This window comes from Halyomorpha halys, unplaced genomic scaffold, assembly GCF_000696795.3.
Source record: "Halyomorpha halys isolate HHAL.00 unplaced genomic scaffold, Hhal_1.1 Scaffold681.1, whole genome shotgun sequence".
Taxonomy (NCBI): domain Eukaryota; kingdom Metazoa; phylum Arthropoda; class Insecta; order Hemiptera; family Pentatomidae; genus Halyomorpha; species Halyomorpha halys.
Window position 1 is genome coordinate 17,010 of NW_027106347.1, and position 11,974 is coordinate 28,983.

Consider the following 11,974-nt stretch of genomic DNA (forward strand, 5'->3'; position numbering starts at 1 on the left):
ATACACAGGTAAACCATGTATATATTAATACATAGGTAAACCATGTATACCTCAATAGGTACATTAATTGACCAAAAATTAGTTTATTTGTATACGGTCTATGTAAATTTATTAATACAAACAAATCTTTCGCAAAATTTTTTATTTAGTACTGAATAATTTTAATTATGGATCCCATTTTATGTAAAAATATGTATACATTCGTTAATTACATATTTAGTTTATAATAAAACTGATCAGAACAGCTGATTTATTAAATTCAAAATGGTAATGTTTTCCAACAATTCTAGCAATGAGAATTAATTACTATTTATTTATTTTTTGTTTTAAAAATAACACTGTCCCCTGGGTGTTATTATTTTTAATATAAGAAGAAAGTCGTATAATAATATAGTAATATTGGCAATAATATAACAAGATACCCAGAAACTACTTAGATTGTCTTTAAAAATGAACTTCCGGATACGAAGTTCATTCATTCATCATATTGATCACATTATCAGAGTGATTGAAGGCACTGAAAAGGAAACCTTTTCAGAAGTCATCAATGATTTGTTCATCTGATGAGGGTAGAAGAAAATAGGTGAACAAAAACGTTTTTCTAATACAAACCTTGCATTGGAAAACTCCTAGAGGGTGACGCTACATTAAAGAGGGAAAAACTATTATTGGATGAACTAAAGAAAATTGTTTAATACAATTCTGTAATATCGAGACAAGGAAACGCCCTAATTGCTAAAAGCCGAGAAATAAAATAGAGCAATTACAGAATTAATATTTTCTTTGTCTAACGACCATTATTTTAATTTTTTTAATGATAATATTAATTTATACTGCTTGTGAATCTTTTTAATGAAGAAACAAATTCAATCGAAATATTATCCAAAATTTTATGAGAATTCATTTTTAATAGATTAATAAATAAATAAATTTAATCGATACTCTGAACTATGATGGGGTAACAATGGTCGTTCAGCTTCAAGGCAGACTTCCATACTAAACCTTTACTCAAGAAATAGTAAATTCTTCTCAAGAATACAACACAAAGACCATCTTTGGATTTTGTTCCTCTTATGTTTATGAGCAAATATTAATTTCATGTATTAATTTTATATACCTAGTATAATTAAAATTATAATATCCCAATTATGTAAGTATGTGAGTGTTTCTAAATCAAAAGTAATCTTTACTTTCTCAATTAAGGTGAACGAAGTATTCCTGTTCTACACCATTACCAAATGCCTGGATTTGTTGTCCAATGCGAAGTCCATCCAAATGGTAAGAAAAATAATTTATAAAATATTTATTATTCGATATTGATTTATTATCTTGACTTTAAGTTGTTTACTGGAAGCCGGATAATGTCATTAATACTCCTGATAAACCTTGTATGTATTCATTCTAGCAAGACAGGATGTCGTTTTGTGGAGGGCGGCACAGCCTGGAAAAGATGGTTTCCAGGAACACTTGTTAACTAACACGACTGATCTCACCTCTGGTTTGATCTAGCAAGGGGTCGCTAATTTATAAAGGATGTGGTTCAACTTAAATTAGCAGCTCTTCCCAGAATTCGCTAGCTTTAATTTAATTGTATCTTCCTCAGTATTTGATGTTCGGATGACATCTCCATTCTCATGGTAGAGCGTCTGATTGGACAGATTCCCGCCAGTCTTTTGGGTTCAGTTAACTTATATTATACCAACAATTCTTCCGCAGGGCGGGTTGACTTTTGTCCACTATGTACAAAATGGACAATATCGTACAATTTTGTCAGTGGTACATAAAATAAAAAAATACTAACGAACCGGAGAAAATTAAAAAAATCGTGTTTTTACTTACCTTTCTCTTTATTAAAAAACAAAATAAAAACCAGAAGTAGTAAAACAAAATAACTAGAGATTTTAGTGTTAATTTACAGAAGAGTTTATTGCCTAACCATACAATTTCAATTCACATTAAAAATTACAGAGTGCAGAACAGGTCATAAAAAAAAATCAATAAAATAAAATGGAAATGGCACAATTCAAAATGCTTTAGTTCTATTATTATTCAAATTCACAATCAAATTAAGTGTATTATTTTTTATTTTAAGATTTGACATGCTATCTAATATAACACGTTTTGAGTTTTAGTCCAACTAAATTATTCTTTAAAATTCTTCACGTTCAACTTCAATAACGTTTAAGGGTATCTGCGTCTCCGACAATTTCACTTTTAGAGTTTCTAAATATATTTTTTAGAATTTTATCAAAGGGACCATTCCACATCTTTCCTTATTATTATTTTATATTTTAATCTTAACATTACAATCTGCCACACAGTTGTGGGCAATAGGTAATATTGATGAATGATTTCATACATACTAAAATAAAAAATAAAATAAAATAAAATAAATAAAAATAAATAAATAAAAAAAATAATAATAAAATAAAATAAAAAAAAACTCTCTTAAAATATATACAAACAAAAGAATAGACAAATGAACACCATTATTCAAATTAGCAATCAAATGAAGTGTATTATTTTTTATTTTAAGATTTGACATGCGATCTAATATAACACGTTTTGAGTTTTAGTCCAACTGAATTATACTTTAAAATTCTTTGTTTACTATGAATATTTTCAAATGATCTAACTGACTTCTCCGGTGAGTTGTTCTCAGAATTGGAGGAGGTATGCAAGAATCGTTCTTTGTAGACAGGTATTTACTTACCTCAGTGCAGTATTTCTTACATTTGCCACCGACAGATCTTTTGGTCGTCCATTATCTACACAAGTACCCTATACTAATAATGTTGTTCATTCGTTCATTAGACTGGACTAAATAAAAAAAAAGTGGACAAAATATTCACCCTGATCTTCCGTGAAACCTCCGAGGGCCAACCATTATCCAAATGTTTAGAAACATTTTTGTGTTTAGCATATTTTAATTTGAGATTATAATTTTTCTTAGCCACGTCCAGAAACGTTTCTGTTATATATAATATGTCAGCCTCCAATATATTGTATCTTTAACCTTTCCTTTGCCCTTATCAGATCATATGCCCCTAGTAAATGGTACTGTTACGTAGGCCATCATATTGTGGGGATAGTACAATTCCGATTCTTCGGAGCAAGTATTTTATTGAGCAGATTTAATTTAAATGAATTTTATTTTTTTATTATTTGGACATCAATATTTATCATTTCGGGGTGAGTGTCATAATCCTCACGTTTGCAGGATTTTTTTTTCTTTCAATGGCCCTTCTAAATGTCACTGGAATCCTGCTATATTCAAAGGGGTCAGTATTATTTTTATTTTTTTGGTTCGTTTCTAATGATTAAATATAATTATATTTACTTATGAATAACTTCAATAACGTTTAAGGGTATCTGCGTCTCCGACAATTTCACTTTTAGAGTTTCTAAATATATTTTTTAGAATTTTATCAAAGGGACCATTCCACATCTTTCCTTATTATTATTTTATATTTTAATCTTAACGCCTGTTGAACAAATTCGATACTTAGGACTCCATCTTGACAAGAGACTTACTTGGAATCCACACACAAGACTGAAACGACAAGAAACTGCTCGTAGATTCCGATTGCTACAACACTTACTTGACAAACGCTCTAAACTTCCCATTCACTACAAAAAATTAGTATACACTACAATAATCAGACCAATTTGGACATATGGAATTGAGCTCTGGGGCTCCACCAAACCATCAAATTCTTCCCGCATCCAATCGTTACAATCCAAAATCCTACGTAAAATCCTTGATGCTCCTTATTACGTCACAAATAAACTCTTCATAAAGACCTTAACATCCCATTCGTTGCAGATTTGACCTAAACCAGATATGCGTCTTTTTATTCCAAACTCCTTAACCATCCTAACCCATTAATTTTTAATCTTTCATCCTTAACAATCCCTGATAATCCTCCGAGGCGTCTGAAAAGAAGATGGCCACGGGACCTTCTAGTTTAAATTAATGTTTGAAGTACCACCAATGGGTGGTTCCTTCCCAAGATTTTCAAGTGTATATGAAACATACTACATATTTACCTATTGTATTATTTTGTATAGTTGTAAATTACAATAAATAAATAATTAAAAAAAAAAAATATTTTAATCTTATGGTAATAAAAATATTAGAATTATATTAATTGAATTAACTAAGTATTAATACGTCTGTTAAGAGTTTATCATAATGTTGTGTCCTGAAGCATTCTAATATATTTAGACTTCACTGAATGGTCTTTTTCGTTTTCTACTCGCTAAATAATTGGCCTCATGTGGAACATAATGCTGGTATCATGTAAAGCTCATCTTCCATATGTAGGAACATAAATTGCAGGAATATGCAACATATATAATTTTTGTTTAATAGCCTCGCATACAGTATTGTTGTTATTATTAATATTTTATTTAACATTAACTTCCTTGAAAATTTTTTTTGACGCTAATAATGATTGATGTTTTGCTAAATTATACTGAATCACTTTGATTTCATATATATTACTAATAAAAAAAATTATATATGAATACATACGTACTTAAAAAGTCAATTTTTTTTAGGACAACCTACACCGGTTTATCATGAGATTGTTTTACATTCACCTGATCTAATGTTGGAGCCCACTGGCAGCAACATAAGGGGTAAGCAGTTTTCATTACTTGCCTTTTAGTCAAATAAATTTTAACAAAAAAATACTGGAACTTATTAAGTAATGTCATCGATCCTATAAGAGGCGATTTTTTAAACTTTATATGAGAATGATTTCATTTTTTTCAAAATTTCAGGAAACCAGTAAATTATCAAGCTGAAATTCATGTGAGAGTAGTAAAATTTTTATTGCTTGGTTTTGAACCATTTTCAGATAAATTGTGTGTGATTCTTAATCTGTTCATAATATTTTATGGAGTTGAAATTAGTATCATTTCACTCCATTAGTGAATTATAGCTTTTTATAATAAATTATCATTTATATCACCCTCTTTGATAAACCATACAATTAGTTATAATGTATAACAAATTATACAGATCTTCAAAAATAACAATAATAGAATGAATCAGAATATAAATTAAAACATGTATACCGCCAATTTGGCCCACATTTCTTTTATTTCTACAACAAGACAAAAGAAGGGAATCTTGAATACAGAAGTAAGAAGATCAAAAAATAAAGGAAGAAAGAAGAAATTTAAAGCATTATCAAGAGAAAAATAATTAAAAAAAGAAAACTTGAACAAAAAAGGTATAAATGTTAAGTATATAAATTAATTATATTAATGAAAGCCAAAATGCCAAGAGAGAGGAAAATTACTGCCAAGATATTGGATACTCAAATTAAAGTCTCTCTCTCTCTCATATATATATATATAAATGTAAATGTGTGTATGTTTCTTTATCGTTCTTTCCTGTATTTAGTAAGGTAAGGATGTCCAAATTTGTCGTATTTTTCTAGTAAGTGGACAATAAATTTGTCATCAAATGTTTTTTAAAAAAACTGAAAAGTGATGTAGTTGATTTTTGGCGTTCGATAAGTTAATGGACGTTTAGAGATACTTCTCTTCTTAAGTTGATTTATACTAATTTGACACTTATCTACCTCATAATTGAGTTCTATTGTAGTAGAAAAGTTGATAACGTTTTGGTTTCATTCGCTGTTGTCTTTAGGATTTTCTGTTTTATTCTTTTATTGGCACAACAGGCGCATGAAGCTGCCCTTGGCCTGATCAACAGCCGCCAACCATCTCTCTCTACTTTCTGTAAGAGTAAGAGGGATCCTCAGTTGTCGCAGATCCTGCCCCCATAGCATTCCTTCAACGGCCCTTCTGCCTACCACGTCGCCCTACACCATCCGGAACGTTAAGGTACAATTTATGAGCCACTCTTTCCTCGCTCATCCTCATCACATGGCCAAGCCATTTAAGCCTCTGTATCCTGATATATGATAAGATGCTACATTCTTTGTAGAGACCAAACAGTTCACCATTTTTCCTTCATCGCCAAGGAATTGGCATACTTGGAATTAGCTTTCTCGTATACGGGCCCTAAGATCCTCCACAGAATTACTCTTTCAAACCTGCCTAGCAGGTTAATGCTTTTATTGCTTAGGGTCCAGGTATCTCCACAGTATGTAGCGATTGGCCTTATCAACGTTTTGTACAGCATAAACTTGGTAGTACGGCTAACGAGTTTGCTTTTGATTAGCCCTAAAATGAAGAAATATGTTCAATTTCCAGCTGCAATTCTCCTTCTAACCTCTTCTTCTTCATTGTGGTTATCATTGATGATAGAGCCAATGTAAGAAAAGCTTTTTACCATTTCGAAATTGTAGGGGCCCATTACAAAGTGGCCCTGATCAGTGACTTCTTGCCCAATACCATAAACTTCATTTTTTCCCAATTAATATGCAGGCTCATCTTTTATGCTTCGACATCCATCGCTTCAAAATCCATCCTGCACTGAAGGGATCTACCGGAGATGACGACGTCGTCTGCTTAGTCCACAACTTGGGTCATCTTCCTGATTTATTCCTGCTCTATTTATAATTGCTTGTTGAGCGATATTAAACAGGAGAGGAGCTATTGGGTGAACCTGACCACTTTCTACTGCAAAAGGTTCTAATAACACACAGGATTTCAGGTTGAGCTCACCATTGTGCATTTTTTCGCGTTCTTTTTCTGTTAGTAGCTATTATTTCTTGCGGTCGGTAAAGTAACGAAGTCATTATTTCTGCAGTTATAAAGAGCTATCCTTAAAATCTTCAGGAGAAATTTATAAGGTGAAAGTATCTTCAGGTGAAAAGTATACTTTGATAACATTTTTTTTTAAACATAATTACTTAATATAAATATACATATAAGTAGTAAAAATTTGATTTAATGAGAACAATGTACTTGCATTAACCTAATAATTTTAATGCTTATAGTTATTCATAGCATTTTCGAAAAGTGTCAAGAACGATATATTCGTATATACAAATAATTACATAATCATTCGTTATTGTTTATTGTGTCAGTAAAAGAAAAAAAAAGTTTTTAAAAATCATAATCCTAATAAAATTAAATTTAAATAAATTGATAATTGGCTGACGGTAATGCCATTATTCCAGGACCATAACCAAATATAGGATTGAATTGTGAATTCGGTGCAAAGCATAAAAAAAAAAACGTGATATAGTGTTGGAGAAAAGTCGCGGGCGGTGGGAGGATAATTTATTTATTTCATTTTTTCTTTTCTTTTTTTTTAAATTTTACGAAGCTTGTAAACGTAAACTCTGAAATTTTGATGGAATTTAAATCTCCTTCATGACTTTTTTTCTGTAGAGGAGTCAACCGAGTTTGTCTGGTATTCTTTGTATATATACGATACGCTTGGCACTAAAAATATTAAGGGCGTTTTTCAAAATCAAAGTTCAACAAAGTTCTCATTGTTTATTTGGTTCTCCAATTAAATTTAATAATTTTCTTGTTGAAAACGTTTGTTAACACATGGATGTCGAGCCAAAGATACTAGGAACATCAATTTTTTTCGACTTGTTCAAGCTCTCATAATAATGTATGTCTATTGTTAATCTTTGATACAAATTAGTATCCATATGAAATTCAAGTACACCATACTCATTTTGATTTCCGAAAACCTTATTAGGTCAGTCTAGCAATTGCTTTTCAAAAGTTGCTATTTCAATGCCGAAAGGATATCGCCCATATTCTCAAAAATAAGTATCGAGGTTTTTTCTTTAATTGTTGAAATTTTTGAAATCTCATTAAAAAAAATGTTCATTTTTAATACCATTGTATGGAAAAAATCGTTATTTGTTGATAAACTTGAAAAATACAATTAAGATCTTCTTTATGTATCACCAGGCAAATGTAATATTTTACTATCAAAAGAAATAACTTTTTCGAGAAGCGAAAACACAATATCTGACATAAATATCAAAAGGATTGTCAAATAGAAACTAATATCTTCAAGGAGATATGCACTAGATGATTGAGTTGGTTTTCCTTTGGTAAATCTAATTCCACCTCTTTGAAGATCTTGTAGACCTTATTACTAAATCTTTCTGTTCTTCAAGTTTCCTCCAAATCATTTCTCTCCCTTGTTTGTGTGTGTGACTACGATAGGATAATTGACTCAAATATCGCCTACAGTTACCATTTTTCGATATTTCATCTTTTTCACTTTCCACATAGGATGAAAAAACCAAAAACATCACGGAAAACTATCTCTTTTCGTATGCTGAGATTAACAAGAACTAAAACCCTTGACAGTTTAAATTATGTAGTTGAATATAAAAAATTAATAAATAAACTTCCAGAGAATCGCAGTGTGTTTCCTAATATCACTTATTTATGTTCTTATTAGAGCTAAAATTAGAAGGATGTTTAAGTAGGCATTAATATTTTGTGACCAAGATTGGATTCTAGATATACAGGGGGAAGGAGAAGGAAAAAAAAAACAACAACATACTTTTTACACAGAGATACCTTATAACGAAATATAAACAGAACCTAATGATAAAATATCATTTAAAAAAATAAATACACTAGCTGTACCACAATGTTAGGGATTCCAGTGAATGCAGGAGGTCTCTGTGACCCAATTCTTGCCACTAAAATCTCTTCTGAATACTTGCCATTGCGAAGAGGACATCCACAGTGTAACAGTTATACCTCAAGAACTGGATCATCCAAATCCTCAACGCGACATGAGTTTGAGACATTTCAGGTTCTTGTTTTACTTGATTTCCTCTTGTTGTTGGCAAGGGCGTTATTGGAACTTACTGAGGTCAAATATGAAGTTTCCCAACAATTTTGACGGGATTTTCAAACTTAACAGAAGATAAGGGAGAATTTCATAAAATATGCTCTTTTCATAATCATTTTTGAAAAACGCCTTTCTAAATAGTAATAATTTAATTGTAAGCAACGTTGAATACAATAATATCTTCGACTAATGTTTTACCACAATTTTAAATAGGTTCTTTAATTTCTAAACTGGTTTTCAAATTATTGGAGAAGGTTATCAAGGTTGAAACCTTCACCATGCTTCCTTGTATCGACATTCCTAGATGGAGGCCCACGTTTAAATCAGTTGTTTAAAAAAAATAATTGGACTCTTGATTATCCAAATAATGAACTTTTAAATTGCATACAAAAAGTAAGAATTGGGAAGCACCTTATTTTCTATGCACTTGCTTGTTTAGAGCAAAAAATAAAATTAACACAACAGCCAGAACAACTTCAGAGGCTATGATGTTTCTTTTCTTTGAGATTAGACCATTGCTGCTTATGCTGATAACAACAATATTTGATACTCTCACCTTACCTTCTTTTTAAGTTGTCTTTTACTAATCCTTAAATCTTAAGATTTTATTATGTCTAAGTTTTGCTTTTTATAATCATGTTATGTGAAGCTGTTGAGTTCAATTTTGAACGTTGTATGAGAGCTTCTTTGCAGGAAGGAATGAGATTAACTGAAATTGGACATTGAACATATAGACTCAACATTTTCCGAATTTGCGATTTTCCATTTGTCGATGTCGTTGAAAGAGTGCAAATCTACATTTTACACTGCTTAAAAAGTTCTAAAATAATGACTTAGTTTTCCTAATACTTCTCTCTTCGATGCGATCTACGTAACTAATAAAATTTAGCAAAAAAAAAAAAATAAGTGCATTTTTATGAAATAATAAAATAAAAATTCTAGAAACAATCATTTGGAATAATGAAAGGCTTTTTTTTTTTTCAGAATATCATGGATATGTTTAAATAAAAAATCTGTTTTAGCTTTCGTTGGACCCAACCAACTTCCCCAACGGAGTAATGTGAATCCAGCTGCAGTGGGTGAAATATTGCCAGCAAATATTGGTAACACTATTAAGAAGCTTTCACACTAACAATTAACATTAGATACTAACATCTGAATTTAAATTAGAAAATGCAGAGAATATAATTTATTAACACAAATCTATTTCAAAGTAAATGCCTCATTTTATTTACACAAATAAATAATGTAAAAGCAGCGATGCTGAGGGAATGTTCATATTTCGAGAATATCACAGTTTCCTTGTTTTTCTTTGTTTAACGGAGTATTATAACAGAACTGTATCGTTTGTGTGTACATATTTGCAAAAACCAAATAATCTAAAGATAGAATTTGGATTAATTTTATGCGTCTGTAATACACACATATTCTATCAATGCCACTATATATTACATAGATCTTTATTATGAAATACATGTAATATTCTGACTGAATACTTTGTGACAAGTTGGTTTAAATATATTTTTTTATTTGAGAACTAATCTTAGTGATTCATATAATGTCACTAATTACATACATTAATTATTATTTAAACATTATAATGATCGACCATCATATTAAAGTGAAATTATTTACTATTCATCGTTTCACACATTGCTTCATAGTTGAGGTTTATAAAAATTATTTAATTTTGCAAGTTTATCAATTTTAGTAAATCAATGAATTTATTCAGCAATTTTATGTAGCAAAAAAAACACAACAAAAAACGTTCTTGTAGCACAAATGGCTAAAAGATAATGGTTTTCTCTGTATTTAGCCCATTAGCGCCATGCGTGCCCCCTAATTATTAGAAAGAGTTTTGGAGGAAGGCAATTACGCACAGCACCGTGTTTCTACTGGATCTGGTGTTAAAAATAGTTTACATTTATTTAAATTACAAATATAAATAAAAATTAAAGAAAAAAATACTTAAGTATTGTGTGTATGCTTGGCTAATACTGTGGTTCTACGACTTAGCTTTATTACAATTTTTACTTTTCCTCAATAGTAATCCTATGTCATTCAATTATCCTGTTAAAACACGAGTTACCTTCGATCATCACATGTCTTGGAATGATCGTGTATCCTAATTATTTAAAAATCCATCAGTTCCATAGAATCCACCAATTGCCTTTAATAACCTGTGAGTTACTGGTCTCCTCTCTCATTTTCCCCTTTATTGACTATGGTTGTCTGGTATATGGGAGACTCGTGGTTGAACCTGAGAGGAAATTAAAACCTCTTATTAATTGCTTTATAAGATTCATCTTTGAGGTTTCTAGGACGGCATCAAGTATCGTCATTCCTCTTTCTGACAGTAATACCTCCTTGATTCTTTCCTTTTCCATTCCTCTAGGAAATAATAATCCTTACTATATCGCTCCTTATCTTGTGTTTCCCTATTTACCCCCTGAACACCAGAACTCAACCAATAAATATTTATAATCCTTCACAAGGAACTGCTTCTTTTTACAAATCCGTTCCTACGAGTTTTGAAATGTTTTGTCTATTTCTAACTTCCTTCTAGGTTCAGCTGTTTCATAACCTCCTTAAATGTTAGTTAAAATGTGGCTAGTCTATAAACAATCATTTTATGTTCATTGTTTTTGTTCTTAGGGGATATATAGGACCCAGAATATAGTTTTTTTTTTTTATTTTTCTAATAGGGAAGATTTATTATTTACTTTAACTATTTTGATTATTTTTACCAAATATAGTTTTCATCTCGACACTGAAGGTTATTCGAATTATAGAAGCAATCAAATGAAATTTATAATATAACTTTTTTCTATACTTTATTACGAATTAATTTCCTTTTATTATTGCTTTGTTTATATGTAAAAGAAAGGATAAAATAAATAAAATTATTTATACTTAATTTCGAATTAGAAAAAAAAATTAGGAAACATTATTTTGTCCTGCAACTATCTCAGAATTATTTCAATATCGCTTTATGGATATTTTTGAGGAATAATAATTTTGGAATCCTAGAATTAATGGAATAAGATTTAAAGGCTTGATTGACACTAATATCCATTGAACCGCAGCCTTTGGTATATCTTTCCTCATCCGTTCCTCATCCCTATGGAATTCTATTCCCTCTTTCATTCGTAGTTCTACTATCCTTCCAACCTTCAAATCCCGTATCAGCGATCACCTTCTGTCCCCCCT

The 11,974-nt window shown here is 30.5% G+C and overlaps 2 protein-coding genes across 2 annotated transcripts in view; one reads left to right on the plus strand and one right to left on the minus strand.

The window, feature by feature from the left end:
• LOC106685325 (neuroendocrine convertase 2) overlaps positions 1-11,974 on the minus strand; it is a gene marked incomplete at its 3' end in the record, with an annotated part of 291,090 nt that overhangs the window by 7,736 nt on the left and 271,380 nt on the right.
• Positions 1-11,974, plus strand: part of LOC136795117 (uncharacterized) — a 29,421-nt gene that overhangs the window by 7,458 nt on the left and 9,989 nt on the right. Inside the window, exons 3-5 of the mRNA XM_067044693.1 lie at positions 1,204-1,278; positions 1,406-1,498; positions 9,787-9,867. Of these exons, the coding sequence (XP_066900794.1) occupies positions 1,204-1,278; positions 1,406-1,498; positions 9,787-9,867 (249 nt within the window). The remainder of the gene's footprint in view (positions 1-1,203; positions 1,279-1,405; positions 1,499-9,786; positions 9,868-11,974) is intronic.